This window comes from Spodoptera frugiperda, chromosome 23 (genome assembly GCF_023101765.2).
Source record: "Spodoptera frugiperda isolate SF20-4 chromosome 23, AGI-APGP_CSIRO_Sfru_2.0, whole genome shotgun sequence".
Taxonomy (NCBI): domain Eukaryota; kingdom Metazoa; phylum Arthropoda; class Insecta; order Lepidoptera; family Noctuidae; genus Spodoptera; species Spodoptera frugiperda.
The window spans coordinates 2,436,046-2,461,278 of NC_064234.1; the positions used below are offsets into that span (position 1 = coordinate 2,436,046).

The 25,233-nt window shown below is 34.9% G+C and overlaps 1 protein-coding gene across 4 annotated transcripts in view; it reads left to right on the forward strand.

Moving 5' to 3' along the window:
• The window catches only part of LOC118266613 (integrin alpha-PS2), a 109,863-nt gene that overhangs the window by 71,497 nt on the left and 13,133 nt on the right, over positions 1-25,233 (forward strand). The window contains exons 4-8 of one of the 4 annotated variants that reach the window (XM_050703207.1): positions 15,179-15,305; positions 16,270-16,290; positions 17,107-17,168; positions 23,969-24,017; positions 24,496-24,561. In XM_050703207.1, the coding sequence (XP_050559164.1) occupies positions 15,179-15,305; positions 16,270-16,290; positions 17,107-17,168; positions 23,969-24,017; positions 24,496-24,561 (325 nt within the window). The remainder of the gene's footprint in view (positions 1-15,178; positions 15,306-16,269; positions 16,291-17,106; positions 17,169-23,968; positions 24,018-24,495; positions 24,562-25,233) is intronic. The other 3 variants (XM_050703209.1, XM_050703208.1, XM_050703210.1) reach the window with 3 other exon arrangements.

Genomic DNA, 25,233 nt, shown 5'->3' on the forward strand with positions numbered 1-25,233 from the left:
TAATTTATATTTAGCCATTTGTTCTTTGAAATGTAGTACGTATATAATATCTTGCCTAGCTTTGCGTAAATATTAGTCTTTGAAAACTGTTCCCTAATTTAATTTAATGTTTTAATCATTAAACTTTGCAGATGCGACATAATTATTATTGCTACTTAATTAATACCCTGTGTGTTATGTATGTGTTTATGAACATTTATCCTGCTTGCTTATTGATAAAAATACACACAAAAAAGATTCTTGACTATAAGACTGGCATTTATTTATTCGTGCACGGTTAAATTATAAAAGGATTGTATTAGTGCCGAAGCACATCTTCACACCGTGTTTGGCATAAATGTATCTAGTTAAAACTTGGGCAGGATTTTATTTATTTGTCTTATTTTTCAACGACTGTGGTCTGGAGCCGACAGTCGAGAATGTAGATAGTGAAAATAGTGTCAATAGTAGAAAAAAGAATGGTAATATAAACTTGAACTGTTGTTCAAAGAATAGTGGGAAAATATGTAAAAAAGGTTTTCTTTAATTTGGTATTTGACACGCTTCGATAGACGAAACATTTTTAGTCTGTACTGATGAATTGACAGATTAGGTTTGAGGTTATAATGAAGTAAAAGACGTATCGTTGTGTGGAAAATAAACTCTGAATGTCGTTTCTTCGAACAGAAGGTTTTTGATTTATTTACAAATGTAATAAATATTTTCGAAATTATACCAAATTATTTCAAAATTTAACCGAAATATTTCACAATTTCCCAACACCCTCTACTTACACAAAGTTTTTGAGCTAACAAATTGTCCGGTGATTTGTCAGCGTCGAATGCCTCGGTTCTTGTTGCGTGCGCAGCTCCTAATATGGCGGCCGTCGCTTGACAGCTACACCCGTCCGATTTGGACTCACATCGCCATTTATAGAGATTGTTTCTTTTATTGTCTCCATTTGCCGAGAATTTTTATGGGAAATTTCGGCGTGTTTCCTTTATTTTCCTTAAATATTTTTTCGCTACCGTATTTCGCTTTTACGTTAGTAGTTAGGTATGCTTAAATGTGGGGTCTATGCTTCACAATTCTGTTTAATCGCAGTGACGGGAATGACTATCTGTAATTTTTAATGAGTTAAATAAGAATACTAAAAGCCATAAAAACTTAATAGTTTATTATTTATCTCTTACAAACGTTTGTCTATAGATCACAGATCCATATTGAACTGTGTGCCGAATAAGGAAACGTGTTGGTCCAAGATAAGGTCCTTGCGGAACCCCTTAAGTAAGCAAAATAAAAACTATCAGGATATTGAAAGTTAGAAACAAAAGACACTGGCATTTATCCAGCTGACATTACTTTAAAAGATAAGATAGTCATGTTGGTACAAAGTTTGCTAAAGCCTAAGAAAAGACTAAGATAAATCGCTTTGGGTGTCTCGTTGATATAGGTTGTACGTGCAATCGTATTCAACAGCAAGGAATTAAATATTTAGTTTTTCTAATTATCCTAGAATTGTGGAATAATATCCAGTATTTGATATTAAGATTACTAATATTGCTCTCGATTAAAATGATTAAGTGTGAATTATGAACTTGCTCGTTCTTCTCCATTCGAAGCTACACTTTGATGTGAGCATCTAGCTTCATTGACGGACATAATATAATTATTATATTTCTTTATTTGTTGATATTTCAAAAGCATCTATTTATTTGAATTGATTATGACCTAAAGTTAATGACGAATTATATGCAAACCTTTTCCAGTTCTTTGAGGCATATTATCTATTAACAGTTGAACTTAAAGTTGTTTTTTGAAATAGTTGAAACACAAAGGAAGATAATGAAATTACTCTCTAGCATGGAGGTAACAAGGGTTCATTAATATCACGGTATTTAAGACCCCATTAGTTTGAAGACCCCATACGTATCGCTCACAAGTCGATGGTTTTTTTTATAGACCAAGTGTGAAATGCTTTTTGATGGGTTCCGTGCTTTTTGAGAGCTTTTTGATTTATGATTTCAAAAACTATTGTGCATTTTATTTTGTAGGCATTTTCACACTATATTTATTGAACTGTTTTATTGTTTACTTCGTTTTTCTACTTATAAATACTTTCGAAAATAAAAAGCATTGGTTCTATTACGGTGAATAAATTGGAGCTATTGAGCCATTTCTCTACGGATCCCTAATTTAACTATTAAGCACTTAGTTTTTTTTATTACCCAACTTCATTAATAGTAATTCTTTCGTATTCTTTATTAATACATTGTGGAGTTTTTTGTTAATATCCTTCGCGGTTGGTTAAATGTGATGTATTGTGTTTTGTTTATAAGACCGAGGTTCTACGCTTGATTGAAATAATTGTATTAAGTTTATTAGATTAATTGTTTAGCCTTTTGTTCTGTTTTCTATCGTTAATTGAAGTTGATGTTTTCTTTCCGATCATGAATTCTTATTCCTTTTTTTTGTATCGTAAAGTATATTTATTTATATTTTCTTTTTAGTAATCGATACGTTTTAAAAAGATAGCATTTTTTTTGGATTGATGTAGATTTTGACGTTCCTACTATTTTATTATAACTTTAGTGAGATATACTAAATTAATGCTCAGCTGTGTCTTGCGGAATGCCGCATGGCTTGAAACTATTCGAATTCTTCGTCAATAAGTTGTGTGTAAACCGATTACATATTAATTAATTACGTCTACTGAATTTCTCTCAAATACTCTATACTTATATAGGATCGATCCAGAGATTTTGGATCAGGATCAGTGACTAATAATATTTATTGTTAATTAAAAATGTAACAACCTATCAGTTAAACGTAATAAATAAACATAGAATAACGGTACATTGTAATTGTGACCGCGGCAGGAGCACTACATTCAATTTGCTAATTAATGGATTGAAATATATGCAAGTCGGATCCTTTAGGGCGGAGATACACTCAACGTATTGACGATAACTTTTCAAATCACTAAATGACTAAACAAGGATTGATGTTTATTAGATGTAGGGGTTTTTTTAAAACGTTACCCCCACTATGTTTTTCTCCTGTGTCGTGGTTGCGTTTAATAACATACAAGTTCACATACACATGGCCCAGACCCGAAACAACAATTTGTGGATCTCACAAAGAGTTGCTCCGTGCGGGAATCGAATAAGTTGCCGTGGCTGATTAATTACAATATTAATTGATAATGAATTGTTAAAATTCGGATCCAATTTGCACTAGCTGTTACCCGCGACTTCGTTCGCATAGAATGGTTTATGATATTTTTACTAATGTTTTAAAATAATCTACCAGACGGACATTAAAATAAAACTAAGTCATCTACCCTATTAAAATTGAAGTAAAACAACAACATTGCAAAGTAAGGCAAGGCACTTATAACTCCCTGCGATAGCGATTGCTTACCATCAGGTGATCCATCAGCCCTGTTCCATAAAAGTGCAATTTAAATATTGCCCACTGAGTGTAGCCCGACATTTAGCGGTTAGATAGAGCAACCGGTCGTTGGATTAACCACGACGTAACCAATGTTAAGATGAACCGATACCAGTGATCCTTATCTGATCACTAACGTGCCGACTGCGTAGTTAATTGCCATACCCCTAACTATTATACCCCCCACAACTAAAAACCTACCTTGTCTCTTAAGTAATAGAGTTCATTATCAATCAAACAAATCTTCACTTTGAGCACAATTGATGTAAAGATTTTAACTGTATTTGAGACTTTATTTCGTAAGTGGTAGGGTTGAAAATGGTTGTGTGTTATTTGGATTTTTGGATTAATCACGGTACTTTACTGTGTATTAGATGAATGTACGGATTAAGTGATAGAACTGTAATCGTGTTAGATAAAAAGGATAGTGCTGTACGCTTGCTTGGCCTGAAGGGATGGGCAGAGATCTAAGTCTAGTATTTTCAAGTACGTGAAGGATTCATGTCGGTCGGGTAAAGTGCTATTTGGGGTATAGTACAATATCAATATTGTTATCTAAATAGTGCTAATTTGAGTTTAAAATATTTTCAATTTTTTCGTTTGTCATGTTCACAACAGTCGATTAAATAGATAGTATAGTCGAGTAACTAAATATTCTAAGTACGTATCATACATAAGTCGACACAAAAATATTAATATTACTAAGCCATTAATCTTGTTTCCCCTTTTGGACGTCTATTTATAAAGCGGATGCGCCGGCGCATAGGAAACGGATCGATCTGCGCATGAGATATACAGACATACAAATAAGGAAACTTATTGTGAAGAATATATTCAATGACAAAGTTGTTTGCTGTCATTTGTTTTTTTTTCTTATTTACATTGTGAGTTCTTGTCTTTTAAGGCTCATAGGGGTAGATAGAGGTGCACATATAAGTATACAGTGTAGAGCTGACTCTTCTTCAGCGAAATTATTATTAATCATATTCGTGATATTGCACATAGTAATTTTCAAGAAACCCAAAAAAAGTCCAGTGATATTTTGCCCGACCCGGGAATCGAATCCGAAACCCTTTGTCCGGCAGTCGCATTTACGACCACTTGACAAACGAGGCAATAACAATATTCCATTCCCATAATCCCTCGTTTTCTATAACGACTCCCAATTTGTCAGTAAGGGCTAAACTATACACTATCAAGCCGGGATTGTCTGCACAAAACAAATTGTTATTACAACCGCAGCGTTCATTTTATTGCCCTTTGTCTAGATTTTTTAGGTCTAGACGCGGTCTAGGTTATACAAATGGCTATCTGTGTGTCGACTAACTTATGACTGCCATGTTTAATGTCAATTGCCAAATAAATTGTGCTGGGAATTCAATGGAACTGTGCGGAATATTAACTTCGGATGTGCTTAGTTTATTGTATTGAATTTTCATTTATTTTTTCCTTTTTAGTTTTAATAGTTGCCTGTTGAGCTGGTACAAGGAAGCTTTAGCTTTGGTTGGAGAGTTAGTTGTAAATAAATGGCTGTGGATTTTATGTTTTCTAGTCATTTGGGATGATAAAGTGAAATTAAAAGAAGTTAAAATCAATACCTTTGTTATCATGGCTTTCATTATTCTTTACGGAAAAGCAGATGTGGTAGTTGATACTATATTAAAACATACAGACGAATTGAGAACCTCCTCCTTTTTGCGAAGTCGGTTAAAAAATAGTGTATATTTTGTCAAATAGGTCGATAAATTCCATTTAGAATATGTATTTCAAATTCTTATTTATATGTAATATCTTTGTAAATGGCACTACAATACGTATTTCTCATTGACCAATCACTTTTATAACCACTTCAACTATCTTATAACATATACAACAAACAGTGTAAATACTTCAAAGTATCTATGAACTGTTGAAGCGCGAATACTCATTGTATGCGCTTGCGCATAACATCACGTTCCAGTGCGCGAAGTTCAGAGGGTGTGGTCGGAAAGCTTTATTGTTTAGTTCACAACCTACAATCATCAAGCAATGCGCGTGACCTTGCAATTTGTTTTTTTAGTGTTAGATACTTGCTTGGAACTTCTTCAGTCGCATGGTTGGTATTTCAGGATTAGGATCCCACATTAGGATTTTCTCCTGTGTCGTGGGTGCGTTTACAAACATACAATTTCACATACACATGACACCCAGACAGACAGAATTGTCTTAAATTGAGAAAACTAATAAAACATATATACCTAATTTTCGTTTATTTTTTTACTCCGTTAGCTACTACTTATGTATTTAGATACACTTACTTAAAATGTATTTATGTTTACTTTCCATTTTATTGCTTCGACCCATTTTTGTTATGTACACAGAATGTGTGAGACGCTTTCTGTCTGCGCGCGCGCATTGTGTTGCGCACGCGCCGTTACGGTGTACTGCGCAAAGTTCAGGGGGCGTGGTCTTGCGAAGCGTTGTTGTTCGTGGCGAAAGTTTTAATTAATGTTGACATTTAATTACTACCCGAGCTTATTGTAATTAAGGATTTATAGTCTAGAGGACTGTTGTTAACTGTACTTTATAATACTTACTGTCTTTATTTATATCTTGTTTTTACTTATCTTTTATCTTTATATTGATAGACGAAAGAAAACTTTAGAGAACTTTGAAAGTCATGGTGATGATTAAAATTTCAATGAAGAGAAAAAATCTTGATTCTGTATCAAAATATTAGAATTTAAAGCGATTAGAGAAAATAATACGGTAAATCTATGTCTATACATTTTTGTTAACTCTTTTAGTTAACTAAATAACGGTTTTCACGTAAGTTAACGGCTCTACTAGTTTCGAGTTACAGAGGGACTCTTCATTATGAGCAGCGTGCGCAGACGCTGCCTCTAGTGTGATTTACCTAAGCAAAACCGTGATTATTTTTAGTTAATTTAGCATACTAAATACGTGACATATCTCGCGATAGTTATAATAAAAATAAATCTTTTAATATTTAATAAAAATTGCTAAAATTTTACCATAATATGTAATACCGTTATATCGAAAGAACCATAATAATTCCATTATGACCATGGTGTCCATTTCGCTGTAGCGCCGGATATAGGGCGCCCCGTAATAACTCACACCCGATATTATCAGCTGCGCACCGTAGATTGCTATCAGACACTTACAAGGAGTTTTGGACCTAACTTACAGTTACTCTATGACACCTTAGCCGTTGGTGTTGCTATTTCTATTATGGCAACACTTAGGGGCAAGATAATGTTAATTTGATATGGCAACTGGCTTGTGACTTTTTAAAATAAGATTGAAAAGTATGTTTTAGAGTTCATAAGTAATGGTCGGTTCATATCTGACGTAAAATACGTCGAGCGTATCATCGGTCGTACTGACGTATCATTGGTTGAGTGTGAACGGTCAACTGTTTTTCTATACATTTGTCTGTTCTGGCGTTACGCGACCGATGATACGCGACACATGTTCCGTCAGATATGAACCGACCCTAATATTTTAAAGTTAAAAAATGTAATCTTGAGATCTCTAAATATATCTAAACATATACAAGAAAGGAGATTGCCTTGTTTTATGTCTAATTGTGATTAAACTTTGGCGTTGACAGTAAGATACGAGTAGTTACTGTAGTAGGACCATAGATCTAATCGAAAATAAACATATTATCGTTTATGATAGAGGACAGCAGCATCATAAAGCTACCCCTTCTCATCTTAGAGGGCATAAAAATAGAAAGATAGGTGTATAAATCAACACGTTTAATATTCTGTTAGATATATGAGAGCGCTCGTGGTGACCTCTGGCGGCTAATTTCCTTCCTGTGAAGATAAGAGCGTTCATTGTGAGGAGATTTATTATTTGCTATCTGTGCCCTTTGGAGAAACGATTAAGGCCGTGTCGTGGAAGGAAATGGTACATGAACTTATAGTTTATAGACTGTTACACGTTTCTAATTTATTAGGTATTGAATATAACTGTGTCTATTTCTTTCTAATTTGAAAAGTTACATTTAAATCCCCAAGAGGACTTTACGCTATTTTTAGGTATCTTTTTGTATTCCGGGTCCTATCTGCTAGAATTATACCAATCGGGCAAAAATAAGATTGAGTCTGATAACAATTCTTTTAAAAGTCATTGGATGACTTTTCCGCCTCAACTTGGGTGAGGCAGGTGGGAGTTTTAGACTCTTTCTGACTAAAACCACCCAGTACCTACTCCTGTTTTGAGCCGGAGCCCCAGTAACCTTTTACGTTGATTTACCTTTACCTTTTAATTATAGAATTACGGTACTTTACTTACTAAGTTACTACTTTACGTACTTACTAAGGTACCTCGGCTCCTAGGCACCTAGTACATCAACAATACCTGACCCACATACCTGCACCCCACTGACATAACGTAACGGACTATCGAAGACAGTTAACATTTGAAAAAAATGTTGCCAGCTCCTTGTATAGACGTTCTTAGTAGACGTCTTGAGTAACGGTGTTGCCAGTAAGCGTACAATTAGAGGGCCCAGTGCTTGTTGTAAAAAGTGGGGGAGCTAAGTATAGGTGATACCAGTGATTCTAGTGGAAAAGTTCTGGATGTAAAATGAATGGAAATGGTATGTGAACAGCTTGTGTGGATGAAATATTAAGTCCAGCAACGCTTTGTTGAACTCGGGAATCGTACCCAAAACCACTTGTCCAACAGTCGCACTTACGACCACTGATCAACAAGGCTACAATAAAACTAATTGTAACAAGAACTGCGCATTTTAACTAACGCTTCTTCCAAAAGTGCATTTCAAAACTTAACCCATTACCATAAACAAACTTATATTTACAGCCATTTAGAAATAGGTTACCGTTCGTTACAAAATCATCTTGAAATATGTTCATGTTCACTCATTCATTTCAAATAATGCACTCGACCTACTAAATATGGACGACAAGATGATTCATCTTCTTTTAAATTAAGAATAGCTGCGAAATGCGTATGCGCACGAATATGTCGCATATTGTAACGGTTACGAACTGGGACTGTAATGTTAATATTTGGGTCTGACCTCTATACAATTGTGTCCTTTTGTGTAATTATTTTGTTGAATTTTTCCATTGGTGGAGAATGCTGCATTCATTTGTGAGACTCTTGCGCCGAATGTGTTCGTAATTGCGCAATTAGCTCATTTTTTATGAGCATGTATTTATTAAATACCGGAGACCTGCATTTCTTATATTTAAATACATAAACAAACGATAGGTACCTACATATAGTTTAATTTAATACCAAACTGGGTTTTCCCTTAGCACCATTGTTGATAGTCGTAAATTTTGTATTCTTAGCTTTTGAATAAAATTAACAGCTTATCTAGTACCTCTACTATCTTCGTTCCCTAGCAGTAGGCCAACAACATTTTCTTTCTATCATCTAAAAACGTAACCGTTTGAATGCTGTTAATTTTCGAGAATCTTGCGCAGCTCTGTTTAGGGAGTGTGCGAGAAAAAGTTGCAATGACAAGTGCGCCGGCGCAACGGTGCGACACTTTATATGGAGCCGGATCCTTGTGGCCTGATGCTTGGGATGATTGAGCCTGGCTTCCTCACTATGGTGGAGCCCACTTAACTCAAGCTACTTTAATGGATAGGGTTCTTTGAGATCAACCGCGAGGCAGTTCCAATTGTGTTACAGTACTGTTAGTAGTAGAGACAAATTCTGTGCTAAAATTATGTCTATTTTATTCCGTGTAGTAAAAAGTCAAAAATCGTTTCAGTAATTTAGCTATCTATCTATAGTCAGTAGCTCAAACATTAGCCCCATTTCGCTACAAGCAATCTTACTTACACCTCTAAAAAGATTTTTGAGATAACTACCATCCATTACGATCCTCAAGATACCAAGACAATTGTTGTCGAAAGCCGCAAACACTTAAAGCCGATTATCTGCGCCTGCGCCGAACTACCACCTAAGGTTGGTTACATGCCGAGTAAGTGGAATGCAGTGTTCACACGTAGCCATGTCGCGATTTATGTTCCTTACACTGCCGTGAAATTTACGAACAAAGGAAGTCCCTATGTGAGAATTCGGCCATTTTGAGAAGGTGGAAAAAATGTGGTCGTTCTGGCCAAATATTTGCTGCTGGACAATAAATTGCTGGCTAATGAATGTGCACAGGAAGCTTTTTGTCTTAAGTTCTTGTTGCTTTTGTTGTTGAAGTTACATTCAAGACAAGATTGAACAGAAATTGTCGAAATAAACAAAAAAACTGGTAGAAAAAATATCGGTTAACAATCTCTCTTTGCTGCAAAGAAGCATTAGCAGTTTCAAAAAGTTCATCAAAAAAATGTTCTTGTCAGACTCAGAACATCCCCATTCAACATTATTACATTTCCTTACAAACCCACTCCATCGGCATATATAAGTATATATCCATTCACTAAACATAGCACAAACGCTTTTACTTCAAAACCTATCAGAATCAGTTCAAGCTATATCTATTTGCATTTCCGCAATTGCATAAGTAATGATCGCATCGAATAAACACTACACAGTCACTACTGACTCATTGCAACATGCATCCGCTCATTCTACTTTCTTTAATGCACCTGGAACTGTAATCATCATAATATTTAGTTTATCTTCTATAACTGGTTATGTTTTGTGGCACACGTTTTCTTCTATTGTGTATTTGTCATTAGGAATTGATTCAAAGCTTGCAGCTGTCGTTTCTAGTGTTGTTATGACATAGTTTGTTGAAGGATATTACGACTTGTTTGTATGTAGCTGTGTGACTTCACTCATCTGTTTGCTTAAGTGCATGATCTGTATTGACTAACTAGTATAGTGGAAGTTCTCGTTAAATTGGAAGTGGTTTGGTATGATTTTAGTTTAGTTAGCAGTTGAGTGGAATTCATATGTATTTTATTTAGCAACCTGCATGTTTTGCAACAATATTTCCTGACAAAAATGAAGGTTAGCTAATGCTTAGCTAAAGTCTAAACAATTTTATTAACAAATTCGGTTGTGCCAATTTGTGCTAAAAATCTTTAGCTCGCAAAAATATAGTCTTGCATAAACGAGATCGTTTTGATTTAATGCAGACGTATCTCACAGCAATTCTCCCATAAAGAAGCAAACTTTCCACAATCCAAACAATCTTGCATATAGCCCAGCAGAAGATGGCAATACACATAGAAAACTTGACATTTTCTCAATAAATCTTGCACTAGTCTCAAGTATTGTTGAGTAGTTGACACGGTTCTGTAATATCCACAGAGAAGTACAATAGTGTACGTCTGTCTGTCGTTGTAAATCAAACAACAATGACATGTTCTTTGGCGCGAAACTAAATAATGCTGTTTGACGTTGACAGTACATGATGAAACGCGAGGAATTTAGGGATTGTGATGTTTATTATGGCTCTCTTAAGGTCCGCTTTGCTTAATATGTGTATTTTTTTCATTTGATTGTGATGTAATTGTGTCGAAGTTGTCTTTAGAGAAAGTTTTAGTAAATAACGCGGACACTACTTAAGGCGTGAATGTCAAAGTAACAACAAAATATTTATGGTATACTTAGCTTACTTTAGCTGCAATCTATCTTTGTTTTGTTTGCAGTCTTCTGACATATTCATTCTAGAAGTACAAATCAGTTCTTCTATAATAGTTCTATAACTTTGGTACTGAGTATCACCATTTTCTTTGCCACCACTTTAATCTCGTCTAATACACTCCCATGTAAATCATGATCCAAACCAACCACATTTATCCTCAGTTAATTGTCAACATTTTCTTTTATCTTTCAACCTATCACCCTTATTACAAGAAGTAATATACGACATACATATTTGTCATTTTATTTTATGGTAGCTACAAAATGGCTGTGAGGCTGCATAAAGGAACAAAACTAGCGGCTTTTCATTGGCTATTAAAGTCAGCAAGGACATATTTCTTCGGAATTATGAACATAATATGACAAACCGCAAGATGGCAACTACATTGTGTGCTGTTGCACTTTTATGGCTTAATCAGAAGCTGTTAAAGATTTTCTCTCTAGTGAGAAATTTACTTTGAATAGATGTCGCGCACGTAGCTTTTAAGGCTGAATGCAGAGTTTTTAAGTATTGCAATTATTTGTAGAGCTTAGTCTAGTTTTAGCAGAGAATCTAAGATCTGCGTCCAGTGTTCAAGCTTTAGAAATTGAAGCTGTCTCACACGGAACTCATACCATAGAAAAGAAAAACGTCAATAAACATCCATCCCAATCAGTGTTATGTAACAACACAATAATCAAAATGTTGCTCCCAACACACTTCGCTTACACAACACCGAACGAACTCCTGAACCAACAAATGGAGATCGATTTAAATCATATTGAGCGTACCGACCTATATTCAATATGTAACTACAAAGTTCGATCCTGTCAATACAGAATGTTCAAAAGAAATGATTGCCCAAGCCCCAGTAAATAGCACAAACAGTGACCGAGATTTGGTACCAGAATAGCCGAAAATGTGGGTTAAATAGGTTTCTGAGGACGTGGAAAAGGTCGATATGAATTCGCTGGAAGAGGTGAAGGTAGAAAGCTTCTAGGTTTGTGGTTAAAGTGTGCTTACTGCGTTTGAGTGGTTGGTGAAATTGTAAACGATTTCATGGAGGAAGATGGTTGTTGAGTGTGATTTCGTGAAAATGTTGCTGTAGACAGAATGCATGTGGTAAAGTCGATTTGGTTTGATGTTTTCAAGTGATAGTAAAATAAAAGTTATGCTAAAGTAAAGTTTATTTTGTCGTTATTTGTTGAAAGTTCACAATCGTCAATTTCATCTAATAATGATTGCCTTTGATACGTTAGAGAAGACGAGATAGCAGGAAACTTGATAATATAATCGAGATCAAATCTAGATGAGGTTAAGAAAATGAAACGATTAACATACTTATCTACTTATAAGTATCATGTCAAAATACTCTTACAGAACAAGGATTCATAATGCTAGGTCAATATAACCAACTGCATTTCTAACTACAATACGAAACAAACTGGTTCGGTGTCTCAAATACATGTGCAACGGACAAACAGACATTTCCTCTTTTAATAAGTGCAGACACGGCACATCATCTAACCCCATTCTCTCCGATTCCTTCAATAGAATTTGAACCATATCATTGTCTAATAAGGCCGTAATTCAATTGAAAGTGATTTTTATTTTAGTGTACTTTGACATGCTGGTTGTCTAGCTAAAGTATATTAAAATGGCGACACGTTCACTTGGACAAATAGTTGAGTATATGAATATTCAGAAATCGGTGTGTGACTAAGCGGCCCGTTGGACGAACTCTACAATATTTCTTTGTCCGTCTGAGCAAACAGCTGATTCACTTATGTGAGTCAATGATGCATTCAGTTTGGTCAATAAAAATTCTTAAGTTATTGGGATGAACTGAGGATCACTGGTAATGTGTTGTCGTAATCTTGTGTTTAATTTCACTTGTGTTAATGTCATATTTTGTGTGTGTGTTTGATTAAAACCATGATCACCAAATTCAGCTAAAATTGTTTGTTTAGTTTCAATACAACATCTCATTTGAGTAAATATTGTGGTTCTATCTTTATTAGAAAAAATCCTAATGACCAACGGCCGGTGTAATCAATAAAATAAATTCCATTTATAAAACATATTTGTGGAACACACTTTTTAACGTTCATTTCTATCTAACTAGCGTATAACTTAATCTGTCAGTGTGTGGTGTGAGCAACTAATGGCGGCAATACTTTATCAAAGGCTTTACGATCTCAAGATTCCTCTCGCATTGGTCACTACTTCGTTAGTGAGTCATACTAAAAGATTTTAATCTTCATACACAACACCACGAAGATGATCGCAGGGTAATTAAAATGCGAACGCATCAATAACCTTCTGTCAAATTCGAATGACATTAGCTGTCATTTTATAGCGGGAAATAAGCAAGGTTTACTTTTTTTCGTATAAATATTGTGTCGTAAATTTATTTGGCTCGGTTCCTAATATTTATTTGAACTATTACAAAAGGGAATCATTTATATAAATTACATTAATTGTCTAGTTACCAATAAAATTGTCAAGAAAACATAAATTCACGCAAACTGCGACCTTACACCTTACACCTGGCATTTTAGTATCATCATTAATCATCTTTCTCAGGTCGTATTTACCCTACAAGGCTTCTGGTATTTAAACCTTACAATTTGACATTATCCACGAATTAAAGAGCGCCATACATTGTGTCGTTACGCAATAGGCTATTAATGTTAGCCGAACTTTACGATGGCTATCAATTGGCTATAAAAAGTGCGTAGTGGGCTGCATTGACCCAAATGAGACCTATTTTGACGTCAAATGCATACAATGCATGGCGACCATATTTTGGCGGATGCATGACGTTGTACGAAGTATTGTTCAAGCTTTGTTCGTTAAGTGACGCATCAATTTAACAGGTAAAAAGGAAAAAGCCCAGAAAAATGTACAAAAGATAATAATATTGTTGATATTTTCTTGCCATAATGCCATTTTCATTTCCAACAAAGGTAAATAGCAACTTGCACTAAGAACACATACGTAGTATTTGTTTTACATCACTAAACATTTTACTAAAGTTTTAGACATCTGTTGGACAGTATCAAACGGCCCCAAACGGCGACACTATCCACTAAAAGTACCACAATTATTTATGTTACGGCCATGCAGTAAAAATAGTTTCGTATGAATTAATATCACGCCTCACGGCAGTTTCCGCCAGATGGCGTAGTGTTTTCTATAATGTTAGTTTGTTCTTATTAACACCGGCGGCGCATGCGCATACAACTGTTTTCTTTCCATTTTAAAGCTCAATAGGGCTGTCGAATAGAAATAGCACAGAGTTTGTTGAATGTCACAATTGATTGGGGTTGATTTTATAGTACTTTTGATGTTAGTGGCAAATATTATGGGAGTCCTAGTTTAGTTTTAGGTATACCATTTGAAGCTAAAACTTTTCATTTCATGTGTTAATTGAATCTCCTCATTGCGGAACAACTGCATTTGTCTGGTTATCAAAATGACCTGGCAAGAGGTGTTGGAATGAACTACACGGGTGTCATTCAGTCTTTTCTCCTCGGTAAATCTAAATATAAAATTTCTTCGAAGTAACTTTAGAATTCGAAATCATTTGATCGAAAAGTAGTTCAAAAAATGTCCAGTGTAACATTTGTAATAGAATTTTTGACAGCCCTGTATTACTCCAAAGGATTACACCACTGGCGCGTGTTATTACAGTTAAAATTAACTACCAAACAGTTTCAAGTTCATAACATACAGTAACCGAGGATTATTTTCAGATTATTTGTTTTTATATAACAACTAAACGATAGTTGTATTCCTTGAAAAATATCTTTTAAATTATGTTTAAAAGGTTGATGGTGGACGGCGGACGGTGGTGGTATGATTTATTCGAAATAATGCCGAGGATTGATGATAAAATGTTTTAAATTAATATTACTATAACATATCCTCCTGGTTTACCTCAGGTATATAACATATCCTCATGTGTCTTTGAATAGGGCTTCATCAGCCGCATCATCACTTACTATCAGACGAGATAGCGGCCAAACGTCGTCGGCCCATTTAACAATTTAAGCAACCTAGTTTACAACAACATCATCAACATGTATATGCAAACTCGTACTAAGGGTACGGTTTGAATTAAGGTTCATTTTACTAATAACATCTCTCTTTTGTCCCCAGGCCTGTGCCCCTCGCTACGTGTCTTACGTGTCTGCCAAGCTCAACCAGAGAGACCCAGTGGGCACGTGCTTCGTCGCCAACAGTCCGGACATGACTGACGTTAAGGAGTTCTCACCGTGCCGAACTTGTAAGTACTCACAAAACATCTGAATGAAATATAAGTAAAAAAGAAATGGTTGGTCTTTAAGATTTGTAATTACAATATTTAAGACGAAAATTTCAAGAAATTCACACAGAAGTTCAGACAGTTTCGGAAAGTTTGGTGTGATTTTACAAAATTATTAACGTACGTTTTAGATTTTCTTTGTATAAATTGTTTGTAAAGAACAATTAATTTTTATTTACCACTAAATTAGAGTAGCTGGTTTCCAATAACATATCCAATGAAACAACTTAAGTAAAACACGCCTTGAAATGGCAACACACGCGTAAAAGGGCGCCAATGGAGCGGTCATGACGTAGCGTCACAATGGCGGACTTGTACGCGCGAAAACCGACTCACTTCCGCCGGTAATGGCGGCAGGCGGCAAGCAAGGGAATTAGCGTGACGAGCTCGACGCGTATACATGATTTACGATCACATTTTTATGTAAAACGATAAATTTAAGGATCACGTTACATTACAAAAATATCATTGTGTCATTTGATAGTTTTTACGAAACGTAAAACTTTTAATATTTTTATTTATTTGCGATCACCCACTGAGAGTGGCCCACACATTTCAAGTTATAGGAAAAGTTTATCCTAATTGTTAAAACACACATAATATATTTTATGTCCTATATTGCTTTATGTTTACTTACATGTACGTATTTTATGTATTTCTTATACTTACCCACGAGTAGAATAAATAAGTTTTAAAATGCTGAACTTTTGGAAACGACCAGACCCTTAGACATATGCAATTATTATTTTAAGCTCTAGGCGGACGAGCGAAGCCCCATTTTTCTATTCTCTTGTTCGACAAAGATTTAAATGTTACTTGTCTAAGAGGGCTGGATTGTTTACCATGTACATATAATATTGTAATTTATTTATTATACCTGAAGATATTAATATTTCTATGAAATAACTATGTATGCTTTCTTTAGGGCACGTCTCGTTGGACGAGGGTGAGTCTCTCTGAGTAAGATACGATGTGTTGCACTTGTCGTCCAGTAGATACTCATACACTTCATAAAGATTGTGTTAAAACCACATCATGGACACTGTTATAATATTAATTTATTCATCTCATCCATCCCTTGTAGACCGTGGCAATGACTGATTCACGAAGAAATTATTTTTGTGTAAAATACTGACTTGCAGTTTACATTTTAAGATTTAAAATGGGGTAACCTCTTGTCTGCCGGTATATAAGACACAATAGAAAATACATTGTGTCTCGCGTAGATCTGCGTTCTGGCACACCACGGGTTAACGGGGCTACTTTGTTGGTTGAGCAGCATACAATATTATTATCGTTTGACAACAAAGCAAAGTATTAATTATTAGGATATTTGAGTTTCCAAATTTTTTAGGAATCTGCAACTATACGGAAGTTTGTCAGTAACCTCACTTCCTATTTCTGAGCGGTAACAAACATACATATTTTCCAGTAAGTGGCTGAAATTGCTGTTTTATTGGTTTATAATATGCACTACCGTCTTCGGGGAATAACGTGACATAATGTTACCACAAATAAAAACAAAAATAAATAAAAAAATGTAGACTGTCAGTCTAGCTTGAAATCTATTTAAAATACTACAAAATAAACAATATTTCCGCGAGTTGTATAATAATAATAATAAAAAAATTTAGAACTGCGAGTGTTGTCCTGCACTTTGTATGTATACACCTAAATTGTATATTAATGCCTCATAATATATGTGTATTATTCATTGCGGGGCCATATTGATTGGTAATGGATATGTTTTTTTGATTTGCAGCAAGTCACGGACAGCGCAAGACTGGCATGTGCCAAGCCGGTTTCTCGGGAGCCATATCAAAGGTAAGGCTTTAAATAAAATGTTTTAAAATACAGTACATATCAGTAAACGATTTTAATACCTTCTTATATGATAACTTTTTTATAAAATAACTATTCATAATGAACTTAATCCTCCAAGATAAACTTCGCAAACGTTACCAGCAATAGGTATCATAATTATTATTTATTGGTGTAATAATTTAAATAAACTAATCGTTAAGTAATTAATTTTACATCGTAAGAAACAAAACTTAGCATTTCGACAATAAAATGAAACCAAATTATAGGTTAAAGTAAATACCTAACCCAATTAAAGGTTTCACTCAATAAATATTGCCAGTTACCATTTGTCTCTGTGTTGCAACATACAAAAATATGATGACAGTTTATTATCTTTTTTGTTACACCAATTACGTTCCATTTTCAATTATTTCGGGTGAAATTCGCTTGAATCTTTGTCTGTACTTGTACCTGCGATTTCTGTCGGCATTGGAGTGAGGTTATTAATTTAATTTTTAAAGTGGCCATATTAAAATCCAGTTATGGAGGTTGTATGTCATTTCGTGACAAATTAGTTACGGTGTCGTCTGTGGACACTTATTTACCGCTGAGACAAAAGGTGTATCACTTATCGTAAGCATGATTGACTGAGATTTGGACAGCCAAATTGCTAACTTTTATTTTGAGCGATTACTGCCCATCGTATTATTTTGTAATTATTACCTCACCTTGGGGTTTGGAAATGTGCCAGGTGCAAAAGGCAAAAGTCGCGCTCTAGCAAATTAATGTGTATTAATTACGCAATTTGCGAAAATGTTTAAGTTATCTGAAGAAGCGTGAGCTTGGATGGAATACAAGAAAAATAAGATTTGAAAGGACACAACATGGTCGCAGTACCCTGTCGGAATACTAATTCACTTCCATTGAGCCGGTGCTCGTGTTGTCTGTGTCCATTTTAAATCAACCAAAAAGCGACCAATTCTTACTACTTTCATGTAAAACATCGTGATTTTACGATCGTGGGAATAGAATTATTTTTGCCCGTAGTGGAATTATCATCGTGATCGCGGCGGCCGGCGCGCACACGTGACGCGCATGCGCGCCCGCAACCGCGCAGACTCCTTATGAATTATTTAACTTTTATTGTTGCCACTGCAAAAAATAAAACAAGAAAATGTTAAGATTTCTATTTCGAGAATAGTGAGCGAATTTTATTGCAGTTTTATTATGTCTCTGTATTTGGGATACAATTGAGATTTACCGCTAAATTCTGACAGGACAATCCCTTGGCCCTAGTATGGTAGCGGCTACCAAGCAGGACTTTATTTGTTATCCTGGTGTAGTGTCTGCTTATAAAACTGAAGGAGTATTGTATATGCTCCTTACATACCCTGTTGCAAGAGCAACGAAACAGTTTTGGAACAGTGGTCCACCATCTGCCAAACATAGCCTCCCCACATGTAACTACTTACCTGTGCAACTACATAACTTAAAGCTTACCACACTTCTCCGAAAGTTAAAAAATTCAAATCGTCAATGACTTTGCCCCATATCCCACATAGCCACGTTAACAGCATTTTTCTTCACTCTATAAATCAACAAAGATAAAACTCTCCTAATTCTCTAAATTCTGATTAAAAAACCTAACACGTACAATTTTACTGGTATAACAATATTATATCGATGAGCAGTAATCTTCAACAGTAATCGCTGAAGCTAGAGTTAAAATCGATTAAAATTCTGGTCAGAGACGTAGCACAATTAATTTCCATTATCTAAAGAAATAACAATAAAGATGACACCGCACAGCTACCTCGCCTTTGCCTTAAGTTAAAAAAAAAAGTTATTAATGTCAGTGAGCCAATAGTGGAACCTTTTTTCTGTGTGAAAGATGAATAAAAAGGTTTGTGTATGGAGGTCACGTGCCAATGAGCGTATTTTTTTGGGTCATAAAAAATTAAGGTGTTAGGGTGGCACAATTTATGAGTGTTTCTGTTATAAACAATTTTTTTCAATAAATGTTGAATATTTTTTCCAATATTTGCCAAATCAAATGTAGCTACACTTCTACTAAAAGACCCTAGTCAAGATTCTAGACCATTTCATTAACGACGTTCTAGATAGCCATACTACTGATCTTTTATCATCATTCATCAGCATCCTAAGTCAGTCAGATCGCATCTTATTCCTGGAAGGCAATCTGATACACAGCGCTACGATGTTAGCAATCTTCGCGTGAACTAAAAACGTGATGATTTTGCTAAACAGTAAGATAACAATGGTAAGAATTAGTTGGACAAACCCAGTATACTTAATATGAGAGTTAGAATTAGTGAAGACTAGGGTTATGGAAGAATGTTTCGATTTCTTTTTTTTTTATGAAACGAGCAGCTTCTTTTTCTTCTTTATCAATAAGTATTCCTTTTGGTTTTATCTAAAAAGATTCGGTAACAGAAAACGAGTCTTTCTTATTTGTTTGTGAAAATGTAGGAAAATTGCGATGCACCTACTTTTGACGATGAAGTATCAATAAAAATATGGCTACATGTGGCACAGAAAATAGAAAATGTATGTAGATTATAACACTAAAATGAGCAATCACTCTTAGAAGCTAAAATTGTCATATAATAAACAGCGAATCGATTCCAACTAACACATCAAGTCAGATCGAACAAACTAAAAAAAAAACAAATAAAAATCCAAAATTGTCTAGCAACCCTATACACAGCCTTGCAGCATCAATTTTATTGAAGTGTCCATCTATAGTCCAATAAATTTGTCCCCGCCGAGGTGCGAACGAATACGATTCATTACTATTCATCGGAACACCATGTTGAATCCTAATGGGCTCCATATGTTTGCGACCCTTGATGCACTTGATGTATGCTTAGTGCTATTTAACTTTTGAAGGTGGATTTGCAAATCGTTGTAGGTGAATGTTTGGTACGTAATGTTGATGGTAATTTGCGGTATGTACTGTTTACATATAAAATTATACATATTATACATACTCGTAATAAACTTAGATAACAATGTATCAATTGGATGGGTTGGAGTGAGACTACCGCACGTATAGGAATAATTACATAAATGTAAAATTGAAAAACATTATTTTTTAAAAATATTAGCGTTCTGCACTTCTCCTACACATAAACTATAAGTGTACCAAATTTTATGCTCCTACGTCCGCACAATTTTCGTAAAAAGGGGTCCAAAGTTTTTGCATTACGTATTAATATATATGTCGGAGATAGGAGATCTCTCACTTTCGATATGTCGGTGAAAGGAGAATCTCACTACTCATGTCAGGAATACTTGTGGGCGTAATGACGAAGGTAGCAGTAAAATAATAAAGTCTTCGATAGGGAACTATTGTTTAATTCTGTACAATGGTTACAAAGTACATGAAAGGTAATTAACTGTTACAATATTATACTAACAGGTTACAGACTAAGTATACAATTGAAACACACGACGGTTCAATACTCGACCGCACTGGTCGGCTGCCGAACCAAAACTGATCGACACGCCGCTCAGCCGATGAATCCTTGACTCCGTCGAGCGCCGAGGGGGGGCGCTAGTGTTTCAATTCTACCCTCGATCCCGACATATATTTTAAATTTAAAATTACATTATTTTTTAAAAATATTAGCGTTCTGCTCTTCGCCAACACATAAACTATAAGTGTAGGTACCAAATTTTATGCTCCTACGTCCGCGCAATTTTCGTAAAAAGGGGTCCAAAGTTTTTGCATTACGTATTAATATATAGATTTTCCAAGCTGTAGCTCTATCAGTATTTCTCAACACTAGTACGTCAAACATTCCTGTAGTTTACAAACTTGGATTCGGAACGCATCCGTAAGCGGTGGCCATTTGCAGACAATGGCGGCGGGAAAATGGCGGGAAATCGATGCGTCCTGTACTTTTGTGGAATTAAAGACCTATTTTTGAAAAGAATAACTGCTGCCCCATCTAGTAAACTTCAGAAATATATCTTGAAAAAACAACATATAAAGTTAAGAACTAAGAATAACATGTATATAATATACAATTACAGGTTATTATATAAATTCAAAAATCGAAAAAACTTATAAACTTCAAACGAATAGAACATGTTTGTCAAAAAATTAGAATATTTTTGTTTACGTTTTAAATGGGGTTTCGGATAAACCGTGACAACTGACAACAAACAAACTTACATTAGTGTAATGATGCAGAACACCGCGCGTGACGGGCTTGTCTATATTTTGTTTTCTTTCTCCTATAATGTAGAATCAACATTAAGTCATATACGATTTTTGAACGCACAAACTCGATTGCAGGAATCGATTTTCCGAAATTATAGTAAATTCTTTCACAACCCATTTTTATTATTATATTTACATCTTTAATGCATTTATTACAATATATTGTGGCTAGTAGAAATTGCATAACTAAAAACGACAAGCTGAAACCAACTATAAATAACAAAAGATAGAGATGACATTTGTTCAACTTAACTTTCATGTACACGATTGCAGGTTGTAAATGCAATATTCATTGGAGTTTAAACGCCTCTATTTATGCACAGTTTAATTGAATATTCAATTGCTTACTGAATACTACCTTCTTTATTGTTCTCTTTATACTTCTACGGTTTTAGTTACTAAGAGGCAAAGCTTAGTCATTCATTATATTTAAGTTCTTGGTTAAAATGTAGGTGTGGAGTTATTGCTGCGGACGTCTTGTTATTTTTAATATTTTTTTGTGGAACGCGGCGGTTAGTGGGCATACGTATTATCTGATGGCAAGCTGATTTTGTCTTGTGAAGAATGATTTTGTCTTAATTGTAGTTACCTATCTCATTTTATTCCTTACCTTTTTTTTTCTTCTTCTCTGTAAAAACTTAAGTAAAGTCTACAAAACCAGTGAGTGCCGCATCGTTTTGACATTCTGCCCTCCGCCGCAGCGATACTCGCGCATGCGCTGTATATGGCGCGCACGCGCATATTTATTCATTGGCCTGCGTACGCTGATTCAATGCTAAAACGGCTAGGCTTTTATGTTGTTTTTAGGGTTGGTAGCGCCATTTTTGGTTTATGAATTACTATTTTATTTTTATACCAATGACAGATTTGTGTACTTTTACGTAAACTTATGTTTTATTTATGTGTTGTTTACATACATTTATATTCGCGTCTGTTATGTTCGGGCCGGTTGTCTCAGTGCTCTAAAGTACTATGTAAATTCAGCTGTGATTCGTTGGACCAGGAATTCCTTTATGTTAAAGTGTTTTTAATATGATCTATTTCTTTATTATATAGTCACGCCTTTTAGCCTCGAAGGGGTAGGCAGAGGTGTACATTATGGCACGTAATGCCACTTTACAATGTACACCCACTTTTCACAATTTATGTTGTAAGTCCCATGTAATAAGAGGTGAGCCTATTGCCATATACCGGGCATATTTTCAGACATCGTACTACTACTGAGAAAATTTCGAAAAACCGAAAAAGAAACTCAGCAATACTTCGCCTGACCTGGGAATCGACCCGATACCTCTTGCCCGGCAGTCATACTTGCAACCACTCTGCCAACGGGGCAATCCGTATGATCTATAAGTGTCCCTGTTAAACTATGATTTGTTGTTTTATCAACAAAGCTGAGAAACCTTTTCCCTCTACACCAGTGTCGTTTTCTTTTCAATATGTCCTTGTAAATAAATACCTACTTAATATTGAGTGAGTATTCAAGGAAAGGGTTCTCGGCGCACTTATAGGCAACAATCAATGCCTGTTCAGTCTGATTAAATTAATATCTTAAATTAATAACACCCCATAATGGGCATCCCTAAAACAGAAAACTAAACACCTGTTCAGTTGTTGTTGTTCAGTTGTTGCTGTTTCAACGAAACGACAAATGTTGTGTCATAAAAAATGTTATCTAAGCGACAATTTGCGAAACAAAAGCTAAAGTTATCAGATGCTAACTTGAAATGTGCATGTTTACACGTTTTTTTGTGAAGTTCTCGTCAAGTGCTTAGCTTGTAAGTTGTGTGTAAGTTGAGTCGGGCGGCTTATCTCACACATTCACACGAACCGATCTGTGGCGTCTGCTTTTTGTCTACATTTTGTTTTGGGATGAGTTATCAAAGGTAGCGGGGCTCAAAATCGTTCACAATTAAATACCTCAATAGTGATAAAGTACCTATTAAATATTTTGTCATGATTTTTTGGTTTCAAGGTTAATTTGAGAAACATACAAAGTTTTCTCTTTATTCAATTCAAGCTTAACATTTGTTTTATCAAAACTATTTTCAATATCAACGAAACGTTACGTGTTAGTCCCATTTCACATTAAAAAGATTGGACGGTTGAAACCATTACTCGCGTCCTCTTACAAATTAAATACAAACCTATCGGTCACAATACAAGTTAAACATAGACTGAATGACATCACACACTTATAAACCGATGCATTTTATCTACTCTGGTTGCAATTAGGCCAGGCCACTCCAGGCCACGCCAGGGTAGGATTGGTATACATTACTATAAGTGGGAACATAAACAGTGTAATCGTAAAACACTTCGATGCTCCTTCCAAAATTACAGTGTGTAACATGGTGTCGGATAAATTTTATTGTATATAAACGACGTTAAAATTAATGTTTGTAGATGTTTAAGGGAGTGTGACTCTACAGGGTAGAATTTTCTCACTTTTAAAACTATAAAAACGTAAGGTCCAATATACCTAATTATTTAGAAACAATGATTGGTACATGATGAACATTTTATACGACTTCCAATCTTTAAACATAACATTTATTTTTGTAAATTCCAGGACGGGCAACGACTATTCATGGGTGCACCAGGCAGTTTCTTCTGGCAAGGTAATGTTACATAACAATCTCATCTACTAACTAATAATTTAGATTGCATACAATTTTTATAGATCGATTAGATGCAGTGGCTGCCTAGCTACGCATGGGTGCTCTGTAGTACCAAGCCCAAGGATGAAGATCATGAGAATGTATGCACTACTATAGCAAAATAGATAGTAGTTGCTAAATCATATAACGTAGATGCAACAGATATCCGACATCTTAATGATATTAACAATGCATTTAAACATAAAACTGTTAAAATTGATGACCAAGATACTATAGATTCAAATAATAAATAAACAAAGACAGTATTTTATAAAAACGTAACAGACAAAGATTACACAAAATCGATACAAAAATATTGATTCAAAAATACATAAAAACAATAACAGGACGATCGATTAACATAACGTAGGGGATCTCCAAACAGTTTGGCATTTGGAGAGGCATTCGAAATGATAACTGACACTAAAATTATCCACAGGGCGAACGTTATCAATAGAACCGAAAGAAAAGTTCATCTTCTATATGCCGAAAATACCGGAAGAAGGTAAACATATCCAGACGTACCGCAAGATTGACATTTTAACTCTTAACAGCAATAACATAGAGAGGCCTCAATTCGCCTAATCCAAAGTCAACGCCTTGAACATAGACAGTTGTTTTAAATTCCATTTTTGTTGTTCGAGTACAGTCTATAGCTTTTAACGCAATAACATTAATCCGATATTACAAAAATAGGTCGCTAACTATTCTAAATGTTGCTTGCTTATCTAAATTATGACATCTAACTCGATTTTGATTTGGTTTTCTTTAATGTTTTAGTGTTTTTGAGACATTGTCATTTTTCTTCAATTCTTCCTGGTGTTGAGTATTTCATTCAACATTGTTTAAATCGAAATTATCTTCAGTATGACTTGCATAATTATAAAGTGATACTTGAACATATAAAATGAATTTAAAACGGAAACTGCTTTCAACTATTTATGATCAGATATTTTTGCAAAATCTTTATCAATTTGCTCTTAATATCTGTCATAACTAGTACTGAAATCATTAGCTTTCCTAAAGTCATGGTGTTCTAAGGTTACCCTATGGGTTCTACCAGATACCTTCCACATTCTCCAATCTTTAAAGTACCATTAATTTCTATAAAACATTTTAGCGGTAGTTTATATGTAACGAACGTTGTGCACGAGAGATTAGAACATTAGATGATCCA